The 25,175-nt window shown below is 43.8% G+C and overlaps 1 protein-coding gene across 2 annotated transcripts in view; it reads right to left on the reverse strand.

The window, feature by feature from the left end:
• The window catches only part of SLC10A2 (solute carrier family 10 member 2), a 36,531-nt gene extending 11,359 nt beyond the window's left edge, over positions 1 to 25,172 (reverse strand). The window contains exons 1-6 of one of the 2 annotated variants that reach the window (XM_027557941.1): positions 24,587 to 25,168; positions 16,593 to 16,711; positions 11,823 to 11,911; positions 10,249 to 10,424; positions 7,746 to 7,903; positions 4,996 to 5,305 (exon numbers count right to left, since the gene is read on the reverse strand). In XM_027557941.1, coding sequence (XP_027413742.1) covers positions 5,214 to 5,305; positions 7,746 to 7,903; positions 10,249 to 10,424; positions 11,823 to 11,911; positions 16,593 to 16,711; positions 24,587 to 24,963 — 1,011 coding nt within the window. In that variant the 5' untranslated portion in view covers positions 24,964 to 25,168 and the 3' untranslated portion in view covers positions 4,996 to 5,213. Of the gene's footprint in view, positions 1 to 4,995; positions 5,306 to 7,745; positions 7,904 to 10,248; positions 10,425 to 11,822; positions 11,912 to 16,592; positions 16,712 to 24,586 lie in introns of those variants that run through there. The other variant, XM_027557942.1, reaches the window with a different exon arrangement.
• Positions 25,173 to 25,175: the final 3 nt, after the last annotated feature.

Consider the following 25,175-nt stretch of genomic DNA (forward strand, 5'->3'; position numbering starts at 1 on the left):
CTAATGCAAGGTTGACAACCTGATTAGAATCTCTAAGTTTTGTGGAAAGCAAAGAATTGGAGATACTTGGTTTTCCAAAGATTTCTAGAACTTGCACTGTTCACTGTTTCCATGTCTATGTAATAGACTGAGAAGGCTTGGCTAAGCCTTATCAAATAGCTCTTAGAGTCTGTTAGTCTTTGATTTAGAGGCTCCAAATTTATCTCAGTATTCTCAGAGATGATTGGGAATGGAATACATTTGCTGTTGTTCTGTCGATAAGTCATGTCCAACTATTTGCGACCCCTTGGACTGCAGCTCGCCAGGCTCCCCTGTCCTTCACTATCTCCTGGAATTTGCTCAAGTTCATGTTCATTGAGTCATCTTCTGCCTCCCTCTTCTCTTTTTGCCTTCAATCTTTCCCAGCATCAGGATCTTTTCCAGTAAGTCGGCTCTTTGCATCAATTCTTAATCAGTTTTATAAATGGTGTAATTTACACAGAGTAAAACTCATCAGTTTTACAGGTACAGTTCTGTGCATTTTGACAAATGCTTAAGATTTGGTAACCCCCACCACCATCGTGGTAAGGAGCATTTCCATCACTCCACAATGGTACCCCAGCCTGCTGCAGTCCACGCCTCCTGCAGGTGTCTGGCCCTGATCTTTCTGTTACTATGTTTTACTTCTAGAATCTGAGTCAACACCTGGGAGTGAGATCGCAGGCTATACAGTTAGTGTGTGTGTAATGTTATTAGAAACTGCAGACTGGTTTTGAAGTGACCCTACTGCCAGCAGTTTCTGAGAGTTGCTGTTCATATCCCCATCAATACTCACTGTCATCAGTAATTTATTTGGCTGTGCCGAGTCTTAGTAGCAGCAGGCAGGATCTTCGATATTCCTTGCAGCATGCAGGATCTTTTAATTGTAGCATGTGGGATTTGGTACCCTCACCAGGGATCGAACCTGGGTCCCTTGTTTTGAGAGCTTGAAGTCTCCGCCACCAGACCACCAGGTAAGTCCCTGTCATCAGTGATTTTTTTTTCTTTTAGCTATTTTATTGGGATGCAGTGATACCTCGTGATTTTGACTTGAAGTTATCTTAACTCTTCATACCGGACTTCCCTGGTGGCTCAGATGGTAAATTGTCTGCCTGCAATGCGGGAGACCTGGGTTCGATCCCTGGATCGGGAAGATCCCATGGAGAAGAATATGGCAACCCATTCCAGTACTCTTGCCTGGAAAATTCCATGAATTGAGGAGCCTGATAGGCTACAGTCCATAGGGCTGCAAAGATTTGGATACGACTGCGTGACATCACTGTCACTTAGCTGCTTACGGTGTCGAGCATCTTTCCATTTATTGTTTGCCATTGTCCTGTGCTTTTGGCTTTACTGCTCTTCTTTGCTAAAGAGTCTGTTCAATTTTGCTCATTTTTATCACTTTCCTTCTTATTGGTTTGTAAGAGTCTTCATACGTGTGTGTGCTCAGTCGCTCAGTCACGTGTGACTTTTGCAATCCCGTGGTCCTTCCAGGTTCCCCTATCCATGGGATTTCCAGGAAAGGATACTGGAGTGAGTTGCCATATCCTTCTTCAGGGGATCTTCCTGACCCAGGGATCGAACCCACCTCTCTTGTGTCTACTGTATTGGCAGGGGGATTCTTTACCACTTGTGCCACCTGGGAAGCCCGAGAGTCCTTACATAGTCTAATCATTTTGGTTTTGTTTTCAACTGGAGGATAATTTTATATTATGACATGTTTTAAAATAGATTTTAGAAAACATTGTTGCTGCAGATTTTGCTCATCTACTTTATGGAAAATGCCCTTCATGTTTCTTAATTGTCCAGCCAATCAGCTAACTCACACTTTTTGCCAGAAAAAAAATATTGAATTCCATCTTTCAGTCCTAACAGATACCTCAACATGGGTTCCTGTACCATTCCCTTCACATCAGAATTCCGACTTCAGGATAGATAAAATTTGGATATTTGCCGGAAGTTTTTCGTTCTTGGATGAGTGTGTCTCCTCTCAGTGTTTCTAACCAAGGCTCCCTTGATTGCTCTCGCAGTGAGGATTGATTTATTTCTTTTTGTGTGTGTAAATAGTTGAGGATGGAAATGCTGGCCATTAACAGAAAATTATCTTCATTCCTATTCCATTGTACAGTATTTCTAGATTCAAAATATTCCAACGCAGGTCAGAACATTCCATTTCTAAAATCTTGAATAAACAGATGAGAAGCCTTTCTTAGACACTGATATTCTGAATTGTTCCTTTAACTGGTGTTCAGAAGTCTTTTATTCTGGGCTGATGCGCTGTAAAAAGGTGAGGGATGTTGAGAGTAAGGTTTTCCTTTTTCAAGGGAGAGCATCTTGCTGGGAGAGGGTGAGAAGGGAGAACCCAGGGCATCTCAAGCGTTGGGGTATTTAAGCAGGGGAGCTTTGGGAAAGTGTACGCGTGCAAGCTGAAGAAATGGGACCTGTTTCCCCATCCATGCCTGCGTACTCCTGGGACAATTTCATGTACTGGGAGCATCCATACCACAGCCTGAAGACCTTTGTTCTAAGCTAATGTGGTTCTTCAGAAGTAAAAGTTTAAGAGGCAATGGAATGCCAGATATTCCCAGAAAGGTAAACTGTTCCCTTCTGGAAGAGAGTGAGAGTTTCCCAGTGGAGAACACAGTGGTGTCTGTGAGCGGCCAAGTGAAGGTCATAACCTGCATTTCTTCAAGTCTTGTCGACGAGAGAGATTTTAATGCACCACAACCATAAATGAAGTATCTCCGTCTCTCTCCATATCTCTGCATCTCTCTGTCTCTCTCTCTCTGTACATTTTTCATAGAAAGTGGTGGTGGTGGTCTTATTTATGTGTGTGGTTAGTTGTGTCTGACTCTTTGCTACCCCGTGGACTGTAGCCCGCCAGGCTCCTCTGTCCATGGGATTTCTCAAGCAAGAACAGTGGAGTGAGTTGCCATTTCTTCCTCCAGGGGATCTGCCTGACCCAGGGATGGGACCCGTGCCTCCCGCATCTCCTGCACAGGCAGGTGGATTCTTTGACACTGAGCCACCTGACTTTTACTATTATTTAAAATCAGGCATTGTCACCCTGTTTTTAAGAATCTTTGGTTAATATTCCTCCAGTATGATTTTCTTGGGGACCACCTCAATCTGTATCAGTGGGAGAACTAATTATTAGAGTATTTAATTGAGAGTTTCTTTCAGGCACTTTTCGAGAAACAATTGAACATTTGAAAATTCTCTGGAACTGAACACTGAAGACAGTGGTTGCAAAGATCCAAATAGACCAGCCCAGTCATTACAAAAATTATTTTCATTTATTCAAGCCTTTAAAATAAAATATTCATTTAATAGGATACTCACAGAGGCAATAAAATACATAATTTAATCAGGCTTTCAAACCCATTTAAAAATAGAGAACTTTCATTTGAGAAAGCTCAGCTATTTTTCTTCCCTCTAGCACATTAGAAAAAAAAAACTGCAACTCACAAGATACTACGTTGTGTAAGAGAGCCAAATTCTGTTTGACTTACATATCGATGAACAGGGAGGAAAAAATCTGCTTGCTGCAGCTGCTGGCATCCAGGCCCTTGACTTTGGGCATCTTGAAATTATGATATGAATTCATGGCATGTCTTTAATGCATCTGCCTGCTTCCCATTTTATTAGACAAGTGTAGGAAGAACTTGACAGACAGAGGGAAAAGTCTTCCTTTTGCACCATTTGGAACAATAGTCTTTGACCCTCCCTAATAGGAAGATTGGTAAAACCTCTCCCCTACTAGCCTTTAAACAAATCCCTAGTTCCTTTTAATATGTTTGCTTGACAATGGAAGCATACAGAGGACTCATTCAATTGTAAATGTGAACCTAGTATAACGAGGCATAAATGGGACGCATTTCAAAGCAGAGTCCCTCCCCGTTGATACTCGAAGAGCTAAGAGCTGATCCTATAATTCATGATCCTGTAATGTTGAAGCACCAGCTTGACCCAAACTCACACCAACCGAATGCAACAGGCCCTTGGAAACCAAGACGTTTGAAAGGCAATGGATGAGGCAGTGAAAAATGGCCGAATATTGGGTTGGCCAAAAACCTCATTTGGGTTTTTCCTGTACTATCTTTCGGAAAAACCCAAACGAATTTTTTTGGTCAACCCAATAGAAAATGGAACTAACCTACTCTGAACTGAATTGAGAATGAATCGCTGCAGAGTGAAGGAAAGGAGATTAAATTAGCCTGGTGATGGAGACCCGACTGTTGGCCAGCTGTTCCACATTTGCCTTGAAACCTCGCTGCCATTGTCCAAATCCTCTTAGCTTCCTCCTGTTAGACCTGTTTACAGCAGCCCAGGGACTCAGCTGGCAATGCCCTTCCTGCTCTGGGCCCTGGGTTTGTCCTCCTCTTCCTCACTGTGTGATACCTTACTCGTTTCCCCGCTGGCTCCCTGGCTTCATTCTTACTGCTACTTACTCCTGTGTATCTCATTGACTCTGGTCTCACATTTCAAGCAAGTTTCTGGTTTTTTCACTTTTCCTTGTATTTGCCATGATCTCCCATTGAATGGAGTTCAATCTTGTTTCTTCCAAAGCATCTCCTGCTCTCTGTGCCTACTGCCCCCTCTCTGCTCTAGAATGTCTATTGTGCGGGCTTCCTATGAACCAGCTAGCTGTCATAGTAACCAGAGTCATATGGGCAAGTCTCCAGGGCTCAAAGAGCTTTGCCAAACTCAAGCCATTGAATTTGAAGAATTCTGTTTTTCCTACAAAAAATCAAGTGAGCATCATTGGACTCCCAAGGCTGAGTGACAGATGTAAAAAATCCCTATCGAGTTATGGGCTGGATTCTAATTTGGTTATTAAATTCTCTTGTGTCCTATGTTGGGTTTAGTCTGATGTTCAAGGATATTTTGGGGCCATACTCAAAACCAATGTATACATATGTGTGTGTGTGTGTGTGTGTGTGTGTGTATATATAAAATCACATATATGTGTACAAATATTTGTTACATTAAATATTTGGATCGCCAGTCGCTTGGTACCAAAACCAATACACGAATTCAATTCAAATTTAAATTTTCACTGTAACTTTTTTTCTGCCAAATATCCTATCCAAACAAAGAATTAAGTATTTGTTAGAGCTAAAGCATATTCTTTAGGATGCTTTTTGGTCCACTGGTGTTTGCTTTTCGTCTGGTTGAAATCCTTCATTGACCTGTTAGAACGATGACTTAGGTACTGGTTCGTTGTCTCTGCCCTCCGGAGATTCCACATTGTTTTTCCTATAATATTTCTTGTATACCACGTACACTAGAAAACAACACACAGCAGATGAAGCAAATTTCATAGTAATCAGCTGCCAACTTACATTGGACAGGCGTTGTAACTGGTAACTCAAAAAACAGTTGGCATTTTCTGTGGGCGGGAGGCAAGTAGTGAGCACGACCCCCGCTCTGAGTTCCATGGATCCCTCATGGTAAGAGGGGCGACTGCACTGCAGAAGGACCTAGCACACGAGGGGCTATGTGCTCACTTGATTTCGGCAGGCATCAGTTAGGTTGCTGGCACTTACCAGTAACAACCACAGAAGCACGTCTTCTGTCCCTACCATCTCCCAGTTATGCACAGGTCCTCAACAGATAAGCTAAGGTGCATTGTCAAGACCTTGGTCTGCTGGTCTGTGTTGGAGGAGTTGAGCTGGAATAACTGTCTCTCCCAGCCTTCACGCACTTCTTCCCATGATGGTGGGGCCCTGGCTGATGGGATCAGCCTTCCTCTCGTCCATGAAGCTGCTAGTCTCTTATAGCAGCCTTGTGTCAGAATATTTTTGAGATCAGCTCACACCTGGACAGACTAGCCTGTGGTTGATGTATCTGTGTGCTAAACGCACCCGTGGGAAGCAATGAAAAGGGGTGGTATTAACAAGCCCAATCTGGTCATTGTTGCCAGCTGTATTTTCTAATTAAGCTTTATCAATTGAATACAATAAACGTGCTATTTTGTTATCTAAGTATCTGATATTTTTTCCCTTCTACTTCTCATTTGGTTCCAAAGTCAATAGGGGAAGAGAAGGTATTATTTATTGGCACCCTCAGATTCCAGTACCTCACACTTAAAATTGATATAATAGTGCTATCTGTCTCATAGGGCAATTGTGAGATAAAATGCTCAAGTGTGTAGTACAACCCTGGGAGACGACCAAGAGATCAGTAAACGCCAACTCTTGTGATGACGCACAGCTGAGAAAGACAACAGCCTGCTTCCAGGATCTTCATACGTCAAGATCCATATCTCCATGGTTGGTCCCCGCACTTCTAATATATTAGTTTCGAAGCCACTGAGCTATTGACTCTATTGAATTGAACTTGTGGTTAATTAAAATATTCTACTTTTATTATGCACTGTTTTAAGCCAGGAATCCTCACCTTAGCACTGATTTTATTTAACCAAACTATTTTCTCCTTCCTTCTTTCCCTCCTTCTTTCCTTTCGTTGGTCCAAAAAACATTTAGACTTATAATCTTTGCACCAAAATATGTACCTCAGCACTGCATGTCCTTAGGAGAAGCGCCTCCTGGTTTATATTCTTGCTGCTAAAACTGTGGCAAAATATAAGACCGATGCCATTACCCACTTTTCCATTATTCCTTCAGCTTATCTATTAATCCCAGTTACTTAACTAGTAAATCTATGCGACGGCTCCATCGCCAGTCTTTCTCTGGTTTGTCTGGTAGATGCCGCCAGTACTTATTTGGAAAAATCCCACAGTGCACCAAATTGGGTGCATCTCCAACAAAGAGAAAACAAGGTAATTAGGCCATGGAGCCCTCTGTCCTGGACCGGTGATAACTCACTGGAACGTTTCTAATGGATCCAGAGGGCCCTATTCTAGGAAGGAAAACTGTGCTTTGAGAACTACATTCAAGACCACAGTGTGGAGAACGATTAGCTCCCATGGGCCAGTTGAATACCTATTGGAGCTAAGTGGAAAAGCAAAACTGTATCTCTGCTTATTGGATCACTTAAGAGTCATGTTAATTTTTCATCCGCCTTCACTATGCTGTCCCTGTTAAAGTGCCATGAAGCTTAAAGGTGAAGTTTCTTTATTAAAAATAAAGAAAACCAGGGTTTGAAAACAAAGGTCAAATATCACCAGTCATTAGAAAATGTTGAGAAAAGTTTCAGGCAGGTGAAGGCTGGCAAGTGGCAGGGGCTAATGGATCAGAGCTATATGCTACGTTAGAATAAAATAAAAAAATCAGACTTGCTATTCCCCATACTTGAAATAAAGAATGAGTGTGCTTCAACTGTTTCAATTGTATGGCTACTAAAATATATATAAATAAATATATATAAATAATATATGTACACATATATGTCTTCCAATATAACTTAGCCTGATAAATGTCTCTTGTTACACCAATTTTCTGATAAATATGCTATACGTGTGTGTGTGTGAGTGTGTGTGTCACTCATTGTATCTGACCTTTGCGACCCCGTGACTGTAACCCTCCAGTCCATGGAGTTTCTCAGGCCAGAACACTGGAATGGGTTGCCATGTCCTACTCCAGGGAACCATTTTTCTCAGTACATCATCTTGATATGCTTAATATCAAGTCGTAATAATATGGGCGACTTTCACCACCCACTTATTTCACTGCCAGAAACAGGGAACTAAAAAATGCCGTATTGGCAACTTCAGGATTCCTCAAAGCGCGTCAGCATGAAAGGTGACTGTGAGTGCCCCTCACCTGCCAGGAACAGAGCCGCTGCGATGATCTGGAAGATGCTGTAGATGAGCGGGAAGGTGAATATGAGGTTGAGCTCCTCGGGGGTGAAGGAGAGCTGGACGATGGTGGAGCACAGCTGTGTGTTCTGCATCCCTGTTTCCAAAGCAACGGTTCGGCACCTGAAGGAGAGGTCCGGAGAACCAGTGTTTTCACCGGTTTGTTCTGGGTGTTGTTCTGCTTTGTTATTGTGAACAGTAGAAGTAAACATGAGTGTAGAAAACTTATGGTTACAAAGGGGATGGCAGAGGGCGGGGAGGGGTAAACCAGGAGTTTGGGATTAACAGACACACACCACTATATATAAAGGAGGTAATCAACAAGGAGACCCGATATACAGGGAACTACACTCAATATCTTGTGCGTGCCCGCGTGCTTAGTCGCTTCAGTCGTGTCCGACTCTGAGGCCCCATAGCCTGTAGCCCCTCAGGCTCGTCTGTCCATGGGATTTTCCAGGCAAGAATACGGGAGTGGGTTGCCTTGCTCTCATCCAGGGGATCTCCCAGACCCAGGGACTGAACCTATGTCTCCTGCGTCTCCTGCACTGCAGGTGGATTCTTTACCCACTGAGCCACCTGGGAAACCCTCAATATCTTCTAACAATCTATAATGGAAAAGAATTTGAAAAATAATATGCACATATGTATAACAATCACTTTGCTGTACACTGGAAGATAACACAGCACTAAATTATTCTAAAAAAAATTACTCCAGAAAAAAAGCAAATGTGAGAACAAGTACATATATATGTATGTATAAATATATCTGTTTTAATGCATTTATTCACATAGTTTTATTTATATTAGACAAATATGTAACTTATTAATATATTATTAGATAATATAGATATTTTACCTTTTTCTCTACATATACATAGATGAAATCTTACTCTAGTCACCCTAATGATTACTGTAATAATGAGAAAATGGATATGAACCTCTATAAAACCTCTATGACAACCTAGAGGGGTGAGATAGGGAGGGAGGTGGGGGGGGTGTATAAGAGGGAGGGAACATCAGCCTGTGGCTGATTCATGGTGATGGATGGCACAAACCATCACTAATTGTAAAGTAATTATCCTCCAAATAAAAATAAAATAAAATTAAAAAAACCTCTATAAACGTTAAAAAGTCTTGTGTAAACAAAAGCTGCTGTTACTGTTTTCTCCTCTTTACATTAAAAAAATTGAGGTTTATAATATTTCTAGTCCAGAGGAACAAGGAACACCAGTTAGCTTATTTTATCCTCTGAGCAGTAGACAATATCTTGTCATCTATTTCTATAGTGCACATATGTATAATTTATGTATGTTATACTTAGTATATTGGATAATGTTCATTTATAAGTGACATATACTTATTCAACAGAATACTGAATACATTTTATATAAATAAAAAGGATAAAATAAAATTACATTCTGATGTGCTGGTTGGAGATGAAATGCCCTTCCTTGTAGCAGGCCCACACGTGCCACAACCTGTGTGGATCATGAGTTCATCTCGCTCCTGGCTAGAGGAGCCTGGTAGGTCACAAGGCCGGTGTGGATGCTTTTGTGGAAGTCGCTTTGTTTGGAGAATAAGAGTATGTGACTGCAGAAGAGTCAACATGCGCTGTATGCGGGGTGTCCAGGAGCATTTGAACAGCAAGAGGCAGTCGGTGTTGTCTTCCTGGGGAATGTGCATACTTTAGGAATGAATGCATCTACTCAGAGTGATGTCGTCAGAAATAGGGTGAACGTTATGACAGGCGAGAAATTTTGAATTTGCCTTGTATTTGCAGCTGTTCTAGGCTGAGTTGTATTTTCCTAGATGCATATGCTAAAGGTCCTAACCCTCAGGACCTCAGATTCGGACACGATTTGGAAATAAAGTCACTAAAGATACAATTATTAATAGTGAAGACATGATTTGGATGTACCCTAGTTCAATACAACCAGTGTCCTTATGAAAAGCAGGAATATGAACATACAGACATCCTTAGAAAGAAGGCAGTGTGAGGAGAAACGGGAAGATGCATCTATCAGCCAAGGGGAGGGACCTGAACAGACTCCCCTTTATTCCTCACAAAGGACCTATCCTGCTGACACCCAGATTCTGGGCATCTGTCCTCTAGAACTGGGAGACAGATTTCTGCTGTTGAAGCCTCTCAGTTTTTGGTACTTTGAGCAGCCCTAGCAAACGAGTTGGGCTTCCCAGGGGGCTCAGTGGTAAAGAATCTGCCTGCTGATGCAGGAGATGCAGGTTTGATCCCTGGATCGGGAAGATCTCTTGGAGTAGGATACAGCAACACACTCCAATATTCTTGCCTGAGAAATTTCATGGAGAGAGGAGCCTGGCGGGCTACAGTCCATGAGGTTGCAAAGAGGTGGACACGGCTGAGCGCTTGTGCACACACCCGCACGGAGCAGAAGAATACAGTGGCTATTACAGAAGAAAATTCCTAGTCTGATTCACTAAAAACACCATACCTGTGCCAGGACTGACCGGCTATCCTAGCCAGAAAAAACCCTAAGGAGTAGCCAGCTATGGGAAATATGGTTCCTATGATCCAGAGTCTGGGCTGTATGATCCAGGCGCTCCGGTACAGCACGCCTCCAACCACGGCTATAAGCACTATGAGCAGGGCGCCTGTGATGGATCCAATCTGGAAGAGAGACACAACAGCAGCAACAATCGTGAGTCGAAGCAAACTCAAGTGCTCTTTTGGGAGAAGAAGCCTAAGGCTCTCTTTCCTTCTGGGAAAATGAGAACAGTGACCCCTCTGTGTGTCTCTTGCCCGATGGTCATGGTAGACCCATGGGAAATGCTGGTGCTTGCCCCACGCTTCCAGTTATAGGAAGATTAACAGGACACGGAGTGCTGTTAATCTCAGTTGGCCTGAAGAAGATGTTCTACTTGCAAATCATCCTTGTCACAGGGGAGGAGAACCCACTCCAGGAAGAATCAGAAGACCTGGCTTCCAAATTCACCTCCCCCTGCCTGCCTTCCTTAGGTCAGTCATGAACCCTCTCCGAGGCACAGCTTTTTCATCTAGGATTGAAGATGAAATCCTGCCCTAGTCACCTTTTATGATTGTCTTGGTAATGAGAAAGTGGAAATGAAACTCTATGAAAGTTAAAAAGGCATGGGCGAGCCAAACTAGCGTTATTGCTGTCTCCTTTTCACATTAGAAAAAAAAGAAATGGAGATGATAATGGTTTTTTTTTTTTTTTTGTGAGAGGAAAAAAAGAACACTAGATGGCTTATTTTGCCCACTGGGAAGTGGAATCTGTCCATATATATACATCTTTTTTTTTCCTTTTGAGCTTTTTATTTTGTATTGGAGTATAGCCAATTAACAGTGTTGTGATAATTTCAGGCGAACAGTGAAGGGACTCAGCCACGCATACAGTCCGTGTCTATATATCTGTATCATCTATCTCCATCTCATCCGGTTAGAATATAGTTGGTGACAGGGAATGAATGGTTACTCACTATATACATCATCATTTGTATGTGTATGTATATATGTATCATTTTTTACATATATATGTGTGTAATATACACACATTATATATTTAATATATTTTTCTATCTGTATATATACACTTACCCATATACATGCACACACACATATATATATATATATTTATATAAATATAAAATCTATCAATTGCCAGGCACTGGATTGGCCATACGGATACAAGGGTGAGAAAGACGTGACCTATTTTCTAAGACAGCCATCTAGATATATTTTATAATACAAACCCACAGAGCAGAGGTAAAATAAAGTGCTGTGTGTGTACAGAGTAGAAAAAAGCCAAGAGGCCACATTTGAACGGGGTGAACTGGGAATCCCAAAGGGTGGATAGAAACTTGCCACGTGGACAGGGAAGGGCATTCCAGAGGAGTGGGCTGCGTGTCTACTAACGGAGGCCCCTTGGAAGGGGCTTTCTGATCCCGTGAGAAAACCAGTTCAGTTGATGGAGAGACTCATCATTGCAGCACACACGTTGGGGCCTTGAGTGTGCTGCCTGTGCCATGAGTGACGTGGGACTCTTACCTTAAGGATGATCTTGGCTTTTTGGGGCCACTTGTGGTTAACATACATCCCAAGGGAGACGGGAACAACAAGAGCCACCAGAGATATACCTGAAGGTGACAGAGAGCAGTGTGATCGACAGAACGCAGCACAGGGAGGATGAAAACAAGAATAAGTGGTCTCCAAAAGGTTTAAGATATAGATCAGACTCCTTTCTTGAAGACACTAAATAATTAAAAAACAAACAAACTCCCACAAACTCTACTGCTTCACCTACTCCAGTAAATAATTCAATATTTCTGGTGGAAAAATCGATTATATTGATGATATAAATCCTTTCCCTAAATCTTAGATTAATTTTTTTAGACTTCCTTATACTATCAATTGATATCTTTTAGTTTCAACTTGTCAGCATCTTGGCTTATTTGGCTTTGGAGTTTTATATCTTATGAAAAATATCTTTTCAAAGTGTGTGTGTGTGTGTGTGTATTCTTGGGGTGTACAAAGATGATAGTTAACATCTGTCTGTTACTTCACAGTAGTAGAAATAAAAGAAAAAAGTCCAGGATTCTGCAGGCATTCTGTGGCTAATGACTTTGAGTTAAAATTGACTAGGGTGATTCAAACCTGCAGCAGAGAGGTGAGACAATAGGTTGAAAAAGCATGCTTTAAATTTTCCATGAGATAACATATTTGGCGACCTCTCAAGTAATTATACTTCTTTGCAGGAACGTGCTCACCCAGCCAGATGAAAGAGTCATGCTTCAATTTCTCCGTGTTAAATTTACTGCTGTACTTGCGACATGTGGTTTGTTTCTCCTTATTATTTAACACTCATTTGTCCAGTGGCTGCTTTTAGATAATATACCACCAAACAACTTGTAAGTTCTCACAGGCTGTTTCTTTTTCAGACATCCTTTTAAAGCACCAGGAGAAACTGGAGTCGAATAATGAAATTCTGAGAGTGGGTGTTGCTCGGTACTGGAGTAGATAGAACTAGGACTGTGAAATGGATTCTGGATTCCAGGTCTGTAAATGTCAATTTAAAACGAATGTAATAGTGATAAAAACATAAAGTCTTTGCAGCCTTCTGGCCCTCCTGGCAGTATAAGGGTCTGCAATGACTTTTCCCCAGAAATTACACAATGGGATTAAGTAATAGCTAAGCGTACCAAAAGCAGGAAAAGAAAAAAGAAAAACAGGAATGACAGAAGAAGGAGAAAATGGTGGAATAAAGGAAATGAAAAGGGTCACTGATGGACATCCTGGTAAGAGCTCCTAGAAAAATCCCCTTTGGGGGCCCTTGCATCCCGCTCTTGGGAGGAACATTCTTCCTCTTGGTCTCCAGACTGTTCCCTAAAGGGATGTTTGTCTGCCTTAAAGGAAAACCATGCTGATGCATATCAACCGTCCTGTAGCGTCATCCATCTGGGGACTGATACTGTGATTGGAATGTGAGTGTGATTGGGCTTTGGTGATGTATTTGTCACATGTTGGGTCTGTTCAAAGGCAGCCCAGCTCCATGTTCGGCCCCTCTTTGCTGAGTCTTTATCTTTTGGGGGCAGCCTGAGGCTGCAGGATACACACACAAGCAGGACCAGCTGCTCAAGTCGATGGCAGAATTGCATTTCCTCTCTTGATCCATATGAGACCGCATAAAGTTTGAAAGTTGACTCACAGTTGGCTGGAAAAGACACCCTTTGCCCTTCGTCTCTTTCAGAGTGTAGGACTCCCGCCTGGAGAGGTGGGTTGTTGTCGTCCTTCACTCCCCAGCAGGCTGGATCTTGTGTACCTTATTCCCCGTGTGCCTGAGCTCTCTGTGGCAAATACCTGTCTATTTCGATGTGAAAGCCTCTGCTTACAGTCGTGCCATTTGAACCATAACTGGATCTTTAACCAAGTTTATGTGGCAGGTACCGGAGGGAAGAAGGGAGAAAGAAAAAAAGAGAAGGAAAGAGAATGGGGAACAGAGTCACGCGGTGGAACCTGGAGCCAGACAGACTCAGAGCGGGACCTTATTCACAAGCTGTGAGAACTGTGAGTGCTTTGTGCCCCTGAGTCTTGGGTTCCCCATCTGTGGAATGGGTAGCTTTCCGTCTCACGGTGCTGATGTGAGAATCCGATGGTGAAGTGGGTGCACAGTTCCTGGTCCTAGACTGCTTCAAATGCTTTGAGGGAGGAGGAGAAACAGCAACTTGTTGCGGTGTTTGCGGTGTTACCGGCTGCGCAAGTGGCCTTGGTCTCTACCTAGCTCTCATCCTCTGGAGGGACTCAGGGCGTGTTTGCTGAGTTATCAGAACATCGGAAGCACCGTATGGGAGCTAGGCACAACAGCCCTGCCTACAGAGCAGGGTGAGAGCGGACGGGAGGGCTACTCCCAGCTTCCCTCTCATCTTGGACAAATTAAACATATGCCCTGAGCCTAAATTGCCTGGTTGAAAAAGTAGTGATAACATCTTGTTAATTAATCAGATTGTGTGTTTTCCACATTAACGGATAACAAGAAGATTAGGTTGGAAAACAGGCCTGGACAAAATGGTGAATAAGCAGAGTTAATATCTTTGTTTGGCAGGCTCTCATTGAAGATTTTTTAATCTTTTCCTCTCTGTTTCTCTTCACTTCTATTTTCTTTTCCTTTTTGCCCTTCATGTCTTGTATGATGACGTCTTTCTCCTTTGGGGGTACTAATGACTCTTTTTCACTTTCTTTTCCTTGCTATCAATCATTCACACTGTAGTTAGAATTTCCCAATATTGCCATGGGGCATTTTCCAGAAGGGAATGAATATTAAGAGGAGGATACTTTCAGACTAAATTTTTTTCTTAAACAACAAGTGATTTAGAATTAAAAATTCTCATTCAGCAAACAAGTTCTGTGAGAAGTGTACACCACTCAAGCAAATTGCCCTCTTTAGGAAGGTGCCCTTCCCAGGTGGCAGACTGGGGGTTGAGCAGCATGAGGCCTGGGCAGGCGGTTGTGCAGGGTCAGCTAAGGCCTACTTGCAGTAGATGATGCCTGGCAGGAAGGAGTTCCCTGGGGTCAGTAGAAGGACCACTGGAGGGGAAATCCCATACTGAACACGTGTGCCAAAAAGAACTGCTTTTTGGGAGGGATGGGGAAGGGGTTGTCTAATGGCCATGGTAGGAATAGAGAGAAAGTAGAGACCATCTGAAGATACGACAATACAGATTGTCCCCAGGGGCTGTGCCAAAGTTTGTTCTGATTCAGTTCTGTAGACCTGAATCATGTTTTGTTTTTTTTTTAATCACAGAACCAATCTTTCTTAGAAATGGAAGCCATCCAGGACAGCTTTCCATGCCAACAGGAATCCTTTTTACAACCAACCATCTTTCTGAGGCACCATTCAGTCTTTATTCACATGCAGCCTTCCATGGGACCCCCACACCTCTTTGTGGCAGCCCATTAGGGAGATATGTGTCTCCAAGGGCAGTTGAGAAAAGACTATTAGCATATCAGCGATGGGTCCTGATGTGCTAACTCACCCACATCTCAGCTGCAATGGTCCTGGTTCTGGCAGATGCCTGGTTTGCGTAGACCAGGAACTATCCTGTCCTGCCCTTGACCCCACGTTCCACCAGGTACCTAATCTCCTGCCATTATGTGTTCCCCTAGAAATGGAAGCCCTTTGGGTGTGGAGGTGACCATCTGGGAGCTGAGACGAGTAGACACAGAGTTACAGCTTGCACACTGGACTCCTGGGACTGGATACACAAGCTGGGTCGGTAGATCATCTTCTGAATCAAGACACGGTCCCCAGGGGACAGTTATAAACAGTGTGTTTCACCTGAAGGCTTCTCGTGGCTGTTGCTTACTGGGGGCCCTATTTTGAAATCATCAGTAGAATGTTTTCTCGGATTTCTTTAACTTGAGTATTTGGGAGCAGACTCGTCCCCCCTGGATTAGTTGTGCTCTGGATTATGGGAAGGACAGAGCCTTCCTGTGCACCAGGCTCCAGTCCCCTTAGGTCCAGACAGCTGTGCTCAGGGGTCCCTCCCGTCAGCCCCTCTCCCTGGTGATTTCAGCGGAGGACAAAACCAATTCTCCCATGGGCTCAAGGTTTGGAATTCAGATTCTGCTAATCCTCATTCAAACGCAGGCGAGACTTGTCCTAACGGCCTTTGTTGTTGTTCGGTCACTAAGACGTGTCTGGTTCTTTGCAGACCCCATGGACTGCAGCACACCAGGCTTCCCTGTCCTTCAGTATCTCCAGGAGTTTGCACAAACTCATGTCCATTGAGTCAGTGATGCCATCCAACCATCTCATCCTCTGTCACCCCCTTCTCCTCCTGCCTTCAATCTTTCCCAGTATCAGGGTCTTTTCAGATGAGTCAGTCCTTCACATCAGATGGCCAGAGTACTGGAGCTTCAGCTTCAGCATCAGTCCTTCCAGTGAATATTCAGGACCTATCTCCCTTAGGATGGACTGGTTGGATCTCCTTGCTGTCTAAGGGACTCTCAAGAGTCTTCTCCAACACCACAGTTCAAAAGCATCAATTCTTTGGTGCTCAGCTTTCTTTATGGGTCCAACTCTCATACTGGAAAAACCGTATCTTTGACTATATGGACCTTTTTCGGCCCAGTGATGCCTCTGCTTTTAAATACACTGCCTAGGTTTGTCCTAACTTTTCTTCCAAAGAGCAAGAATGCACAGACTATAGAGGGTGTGAGAGGTGAGGTCTAGCTGAGGCTGAGTCTGGCCCGAGAAGCTAGCCAGGGGCAAGCAGAGGGGAGCCTGGCCAGGTTCAGGGTCTGGCCCGACAAGTGACTTACCTATGTTATCGTAGGGAATCACGATCATCCCCGAATCAACCCACATTTTGGTGTAGATTAACAGGCACAGCGGCATCATCCCTAGGGCGAGCAGCGTGGAGCAGGTGGTCATGCTGACGCTGGAAGGAAACGGGCAAGTTGACATGGCCACCTGGGCTTTCCAGGGAAGAGGTGGTTTCCTTTCTCAACCCATGATCAGAAAGTCCTGCCAAAGACTCTCTCCAAACTGTGCCACCCGATCTGATGGATGGAAATATACATGTCCCGTGCAGGCCACACCAGGGACAAGATGGTGAGATCTGTACTGAGTCCCTTTGTATTTTGTCTCCCTCCCTATTGCTTCTCGGGCCTCCCTTGGTGGTTCAGACATTGAAGAATCTGCCTGCAATGTGGGAGACTCAGGTTTGATTCCTGGGTCGGGAAGATCCCCTGGAGAAGGAAATGGCAACCCACTCCAGTATTCTTGCCTAGAGAATCTCATGGATAGAGGAGCCTGGCGGGCTACAGTCCACGGGGTTCACAAAGAGTCAGACATGACAGAGCAGCTAACACTTTCACTTTCCATTGCTTCTCAAGCATCAGAGAAGATATTTCGTGACAACTTAAACTCATTGTTAAACAAGGTACAAGGTGCTTGGACATGCCGCCCTGAGAACCTCCGATCAGAGAACAGCAAACATATTTACACCTGCCAAGACTTCGTGGGCTTTGGCGTGTCTGTCCAGCTTGAGATGAGATGGGTCTCCACAGCCCCTGAAGGAAAGCGCATGTCCAAGGGAAGAAGTCTCGGTGTCTTTCCTTAAAGCAGTCAAATTATTCCTCGACCCACCCCCCAAAAGCTTGAGAAAAGGAGAGGAAATTGACTTCAAAAATCAAAGAAACCAGGAGAGCAGGCAGGGTGGACCTCGTTTATACTGCTAAAGGATTCAGCAAATGGAGTTCAGCAGAACCAAGGTCTGGGACTTCCCTGGTGGTGCAGTGGGTAAGAATTCATCTGCCAATGCGGGGAACATGGGTTCATTCCCTGGTCCAGGAAGATCCCGTATGCCACGGAGCAACTAAGCCCAGGAGCCACAGCTACTGAGCCCATGGAGCACAGTGACTGAGGCCCAAGCACCTACAGCCTGAGCTCTGCAAAGAGAGAGGACCCCGCAACAAGAAGCCCGAGCGCTGTAACCAAGAGTAACCCCCGCTCGCCCCAGCTAGAGAAAAGGCCGGGGAGACCTGGAGAGACAAGACCACGGAGACCCAGGGCAGCCAGAAATACAGAACAAATAAGTAAGTAAAATTATATATAAAAAACTTCAAAGAGAACCAAGGTCTGGGAGTCTCCTGCCAAGAGCATCCGCACGTGAATGAGTGGACCTGGCTGAGTAGGAGGACATCGGCTCTGGAGGTGGAGGGTGTGGAATGATGCGTCTTCAGCACCACTGCGTGGATGGAAGAGGGCTTTCGGGTAAGGGGTCTTCCAGCCTCTGCAAGGTACTCGGTGGGTGGTGGTGGTGGTGTATAGTCTATTCCCAGGAAATGTGGCCCTTAGACGGCTGGGCCAGACCCTGCCTGGCTTGGAAGCAGGGCTGTCCACCTACGTGGCTCTTAGCTTACTTGACTTCTCTTGGCCAGTTTCCTTCTCTGAAATGAAGATCATAATTGTTACCACCTCACAGGCTGAGGGACCCAGTGTGTCCAGCGCTTAGAATGATTCAAAGAGCCAATTAGCCCTAACCCTGCCTGGCAATTGGGTATGTGTGCATGTGTGTGTGTGCATGTGTGTGTGTGCATGTGTGTGTGTGTGCATGTGTGTGTTGTGTTTTGGCACAGAGAATTTTTTCTGAAAGGCCCTCTAATAGTTGTAGCACTGAGACTATCCGAGTAGTAACTTCTTAAAAGGATTGTATGTGGACTTCAAGGAAAATATTAAATAATTTTACACCACCAGCTCCCCGCCACTGCCCCCCCAAAAACCCCAGTTTTTGCAAAATAAAGAATAGGGAAATGTTTATCAGGGGGCTTAACTTGCCTGATAATATTTTTTTTTTTAAAAAACAAACAGAATGAACTCATTTAAAATATGTCTAAAGGATTTAGAAAATAAAATTTGTCTTAGTAGAGCTAAAATAGTGTAACAGTAACCAATGCTGAGGATGTACATGAAGTATTTCCAAGAGGCTCAGTCTATTATGGTGACAGGTTACCTTAACTTAGATACACGAGAGGATGCTAAAGGCAGAGTTCTATGCCAGAATAATAAGTTAATTTGTCATAAACAGTGTTTGATCCTACTTATAAGTAAAGTCCTGGAGTTTGTGGACAACTTTTCCCCTTCTCTCCTCCTTTGTCATCCTCTTTTTTATCTTTTATTTTAAAAAATAAATTAGGATGGATTTAAAGTTATCCCCATAATCAAATTACTTTTATTCCAGTTCATCCAATATGCTTTCCAGAGTGGAGATGACAAGAACGGGTGGAGAAGGGGGCAGTGTTCATTACCTAGATCACAGCGAAGAGATAGGTGAGTACCTTTTGTTTTTAACCATGAGAACACCTTTTGAGAGGAAGTCTGTTTCTCTCCTTATTTTTCTTTCAAATTTCTTTGTAAAAGCTTCAATTCTGACTCATTGCTAATACAGTCTGTGAAGTTGTATCATAGTCTTGAGTTTGGCAAGAACAGTTTCACAGAGGCCAGGAGGAGGGCCAGGACAGGAGCTGGAGAAGGGGGCGGTTTAGGTTTAGTGGCCACCGGGAGCATTAACACACTGCAGAGGGCACGAGAATAGAAGGGTTGAACTACTCGAAATGAGATGAAAACCAACTCAGATAAATGATTTTAAGGAGCAATGTAGGAGGGTACATTAACAAAAGGAAAAGGTCATTTTATATAAAAAATCAGAAGTTCTGCAAACAGCAAGGAGGAGAAGGCAGGAGGAGAAGTGGACGACAGAGGATGCGATGGTTGGATGGTATTACCAACTCAGTGGACGTGAGTTTGAGTAAGCTCCGGGAGATGGTGAAGGACAGGGAGGCCTGGCATTTTGCAGTGCATGGGGTCGCAAAGAGTCAGACTCGACTGAGTGACTGAACAACAGCAACAGCAACAAACAGCAAAGAGGTTGACTGTGGAAACACTATACCGTGCGTTTGCATTTACGTCAGAATAAGAGAAAACAAGATAAGAAAAAAAGAAACCTCTTGGTTTAAATTCTTATCTTAGCCCTATTCACTACCAGGGAGAATTTTTTTGCTTCTTGTTTTCCTTTTGGAATTAAAAGAAAGCAATAAATGAGAATTCAGTGAATGTTGAGGAATTTGGTGAAGTCAGTGATGAAAAACGCAAAAGACTAATCATATTAGAAATGAAACACCAAGTTTGAAACAGCAAAAGAAGTGAATATAGGTGAGGCTGGACAGCGGAAGCGATGACATAGAATCGGCATGGAACGGAGGCTCAGAGTCTGGACAGGGATAAATGAATAGATCTGGATTCTGATTTGGACTCTCACATACACTGACTATTACCTCTGTCAAGTTTTGGAGCCTTAATTTCATCATTTATCAAATGCAGAAAGTAATAGTATTAATACTAACTTCAGAGGATTAGTTTGAGGATAAAATACACTGGTTGGATGGCATCACCGACTCAATGGACATGAGTTTGAGTAAACTCGGGTGTTGATGATGGACAAGGAGGCCTGGTGTGCTGCAGTCTGTGGGGTCACAATGAGTCAGACATGACTGAGCGACTGAACTGAACTGAGCTTTTCCTGTGAGTGGCTCCCAACAGCATCCACTAAGTGTTTGCCAGTAAATAAAAAGAAATGCTGCAGAGAGGCAAGGCTTGGTTCCTTTGAGGGGAAAAATAAAGGGAAATTCATATAGTGTTGAATTAATCCTTAAATGAGAGCTGGACATATATGTGGTTGAAATGGGAGGAACTGCTTTGAATTTGCGATAAGCCCGAGAGTCAACCTAGAGCAACTCAAATAACAGTGAACACAAAGCTGGAAGATGAAAAATGTAATGGCACCTGGATGAAGAATAAAGGAGGTGGTAGGGAAATCTAGAAACTTTCCCTACTTTTCTAGAAAATGTCCTACTTTCCTAGAAAATAATAGAAGGGAGTGTAGACTGCGCATAGCAATAAAGGAATTAGGGGGGACGGGAGAAAGGGTGCACAGGCAGCAATTCCCCAAAGAAGTGAGAAAAAAGAAAACGGGAAGGAAAAATCCTTGGGTGGTATGGCGGTGGTTTACTTGCTGAGTCTTGTCTGGCTCTTGGGACCCCATGGACTATAGTTCGCCAGGCTCCTCTGTCCATGGGATTCTCCAGGCAGGAATACTGGAGTGGGTTGCCATTTCCTTCTCCAGGGGATCTTCCCGACCCAGGGATTGAACCTCCATCTCCTGCATTGCAGGCAGTTTCCTGCATTGCGGGTGGATTCTTTAAGGACTGAGCCACCAAGGAAGCCCGTGCAGTGTGCCCAAGCCATTGTTAAAGAAAGGGGAGATTCAAAAACAGGGAGACTTTGCATGTAGAGCAGACACAAGGGGGTGGGGCTCTCTGTGTTCGCTCCCAGAACCGTGAGCCTGGGCCTTTGGCAAATTCATCTGAAAACACCTCTGTTTCTCCCCGAGACATTTTGTGCCTAATGCACCCATGACAGGGCTAGAACAGGTGAAAACACCTGTTTCCTGATCAGGTTCCCAGGACAACCTTCTAGACTGGAGTGAAGGAGCTGAACTCCTACTTGCTGTACATCAGTAAGCAAGGATTTCATTAGCAAGGTCTCTATTTTGTAATGTGTGTGTGTGTGTGTGTAGTCACCAGAGATTGCAAATTGATGACTTCCCTGGTGGCTCAGACAGTAAAGCTTTTGCCTATAATGCAGAAGACCTGGGTTCGATCCCTGGGGCGGGGAAGATCCTCTAGAGAAGGAAATGGCAACCCACTCCAGTATTCTTGCCTGGAAAATCCCATGGATGGAGAAGCGTGGTAGGCTACAGTCCATGGTGTTGCAAAGAGTCGGACATGACTGAGTGATTTCACTTTCACTTTCCCAGGTTTTGGAAAAGACGATGGGGTGAGAGAGAGAGAATTTAATTTCCCCCTGAAACCACACCCAGGAAAGTGAAAGCCAAATGATACTGATTTGCTCCTGTTCTGTGGTATCTGCTGAACTAGTGCAGGTACCTGTTGGCATAATCAGTCACATCTCAGCTGCCATTGCTAGAATTTACGTGGAAATGGAGAAGCTAAAGTCCCCAGAGGACAGAACTGGAAATATAAAGGTTAGATAGAATTGTATCCACACACGTGATCAGGAGACTTTAGTTATCCCCTGCTCACAAGGAAAGAAAAAAAATGTTGGCAAACCGTTTCCCGATAGCTGAGACGTCACTTTCTTAATTTGCTCTAAAGAAAATCTACTTTTCTGAAGTTAGAAAATATATTTAGAAGTATATTTTTCTAAAATATATTTTCTAAAGAAAAATATTTCAACAGTTTTTCCTCTAACAGATGCAAGGCATAATGCAATTCATCGCCTTCATCATGGTATAATTTAACCTCCTTTCACGGATTATTATTCCTGATACACTATTACTTGTTCCACTAAAATGCAATGGTGTCTTCTGGGTGACGGGTTCATAGAGCTGTCTGTCCCTAAAAGAACTGAGGGCTTCCCTGGTGGCTCAGACAGTAAAGAATCCTATCTGCCTGCCTGCAATGCAGGAGACCTGGGTTTGATCCCTGCATTGGGATCCTCTGGAGAAGGGGATACCCACTCCAGTATTCTTCCTTGGAGAATCCCATGGACAGAGGAGCCTGGGGACTACAGTCCATGGGGTCACAAAAAAGAAGAGCTGCTGTGTTTTGTGAGTTGTCTTCTTCGCTTTGGAGGCATTTTAGTCTTTAAATTGAGGTCAGGATTTGGGGGAACCTTGCTGCCGTGAGACACAATCCTGTCCCTCTAATAGATTGCCTCCCCCACCCCCACTTCCTGTGTCTCATCCTCTGTTCTGGGTAAAAGTACAGCAAAGCTTGAGAATTGGGCACGTAAGTAGGTCCTGTGTGAAGAACGTCTATGAGATCAAGCAGGATTTACTTTGGGTGTGCCGCGTCTTTCACTGGGTCTTGTTTGAGTTCCAGAGAGGTGAAATTGCTAGAGAGGTATGATGACTGCACTGGGCGGGTATTGGTATTGTTCACAAGACAAGGGGATCAGTGGAGTGCGCACTTTCCAGGACAAAAATTAACAATTTTCAACACCACAGTCCTATAAGAGGACTTCTTCTGACTTGCTGAAGGATTCATCTACCCTGATTCAGCTGGGGGGTTTCCACTGCAATTTCAAACTCTACTTCTGGCTCTCTTATTTCTTAATATTTTTATTTCTTACAGGAATTGTTATGCAAGGGAAGCAAGATTACATAATCATCTCCTGTTTCCAGAGAAATAGAATTTCCTTTAAGCCACAGGGAAGTGTGAGTGAGGACCTTTAGATAAGGTTTTACTGTTTCAGCCCCCAGAAGGGAATCTACCCCCAAAGCTGATCAACTCAGCACCAAACACACTTTTCTGTCTTACAGATGATCACACATGTAGCCTTACATGGAGATACAGGCTCTTTCATTTTGTTGAAAAATTGCATTACGTAATATTACATAAAAGCTGTTTGGTGGCAAAGTCCTGTCTTCAATTCACTTCACCCCCCTCAACTCGCTTGTAGATTCCCACCCCTGTGCCTCCATCCGGGTCAGACTGAGATGGAATGTAAGGAGGCCTTATTGCTATATGGCGGTTCACAGATTAACTAAATCTGAACAGTACTTGCCATCCTTTGCTCCTCACAGGACTTTCATTAAGGAAAAAAAAAATCTGTTACAGGGAAGAGAAGGTACTTCCTTATGTGAGAGAGATGTAACGTGAAGATATACCGTTGAAGTGATTTTTCTAAAGCTTCTGGAGAAATGGGCATCAGCAGAGCTTGAGGTGTCAGGCTCCCGCGTGCCCACCGGGTGCCGCATCAATCCGGAGTCCGGTTTGACAGTTTGCGGTGGTTATATTTCTCCACCGTGAGCGTCTCTCTGAGTGTTGTTGCTGAGGGGGTGAACAGAGCCTGTTGCCTACTGTTCAGGATTTAATAAGCACACATTATCCTGATACCCAGCTGGTTTGCAGAAATGCACACCTTTCACCGGAAATGAGGAATGGTGAGGGAAGGAAAAACGTATTTGTCTACTCAATTTGTAGCATTAAAATTCTTGGTCCCCTCCCATTAATGCTTCACCTTATTCCGATTAGTTTTTTTCCCCCCCAGTGCTAGTTCAGATTAGCATAGGATGAAATGGACAAACACTGCAATTAAGATTTCTCTGTGGGAAGCAGAGAAACCATCCTCTGTTTATTTTATAGGAAGGTAAGCCTAATTTTTTAAAAAACTGCTGTAGTCTTTTTTTTTTTTTTTAATTTAATGCCAGTAGAAGTGAAGCAAATGTACATTTTTGAAATTTTATTTTAGATTTTATACCAAGAGAAATCTTGTCCCCCAAAACTGGCTGTGTTTGGTCATGGTCTCATCCTAGGGTCTAATGTTTACTGGACACTTTGATTTCATGATTCCATTCAGGACTCCTCATCACCACAAAGAAAGTTTTGTTTTTTTTTTTCCTGATACCAAGGAAAACTTTCTCAGGTGTAGCTTCTGGGTTGGAAAGAATTTCTTTTTTGGAAAAACTTGGACTCTTTTCCCAAAGAGAAACAGCAATTATCCAACTCCTTGTTAACTGAGTTAGATTCAAAAACACAAACACGGAAAAGAACCCTTGAATTCCCACAGCACAGCGGCCGTGCAGGAAGGCGAGTTAAAGGCAGCTCTCTCTCGTCTTGGCTGGACCCCATATCCATGGCAGAGCAGATGGGCATTCACGATGCCACAGGCTACTGAGAAGGTTAATTCAATGCCATTAATGCGATGCTGGGAGGCTTACATATCTTACCTCAGGTCCATGTCGCCATCCACCCAATAGGCCAGGATGTTGGAGGCAGTCCCTCCTGGACAGCATCCCATGATGAGGACCACTACAGCTTGGATGGGCATGATGTCAAAGGCCACGGAGAGGATGAATCCTGTGAGGGGCATGATCCCGAACTGACAGAGGAAGCCAACACAGATGCCCCATGGCCGCTTTATGTGCCCAAGGAATTTCTTGAGTTCCACATTGCATCCCATGGAGAACATCACCAGAGCCAACAGGATAGTCAGGACGGCGCTCAGGATTGTACTTAGAATGGCGTTGAAGTTGCTCTCTGGTACCAGACAGGACGTGCCATTGCAAACTGTTGCATTGGCCAAACAGACCATTGAGTTATCCATTGCTGGCTGTTCTGCTCAAACGCTCACTGAAGTCCACAGCAGTTCCAGTTCACTGCTCCTACTAGATAAACACCGTCCACTCCAACTGCATCCAACTTTTAAACCCTTTTCAAACACGTGTCACCTGGTGTCTCCTTCCAAAGCCACCTCAGAGAGGCAATAAAAAACAATAAATGCTAGAATGTCAGTTTCGAGAGGTAACCTTACAACAC

This window comes from Bos indicus x Bos taurus, chromosome 12, assembly GCF_003369695.1.
Source record: "Bos indicus x Bos taurus breed Angus x Brahman F1 hybrid chromosome 12, Bos_hybrid_MaternalHap_v2.0, whole genome shotgun sequence".
Classification (NCBI taxonomy): Eukaryota; Metazoa; Chordata; class Mammalia; order Artiodactyla; family Bovidae; genus Bos; species Bos indicus x Bos taurus.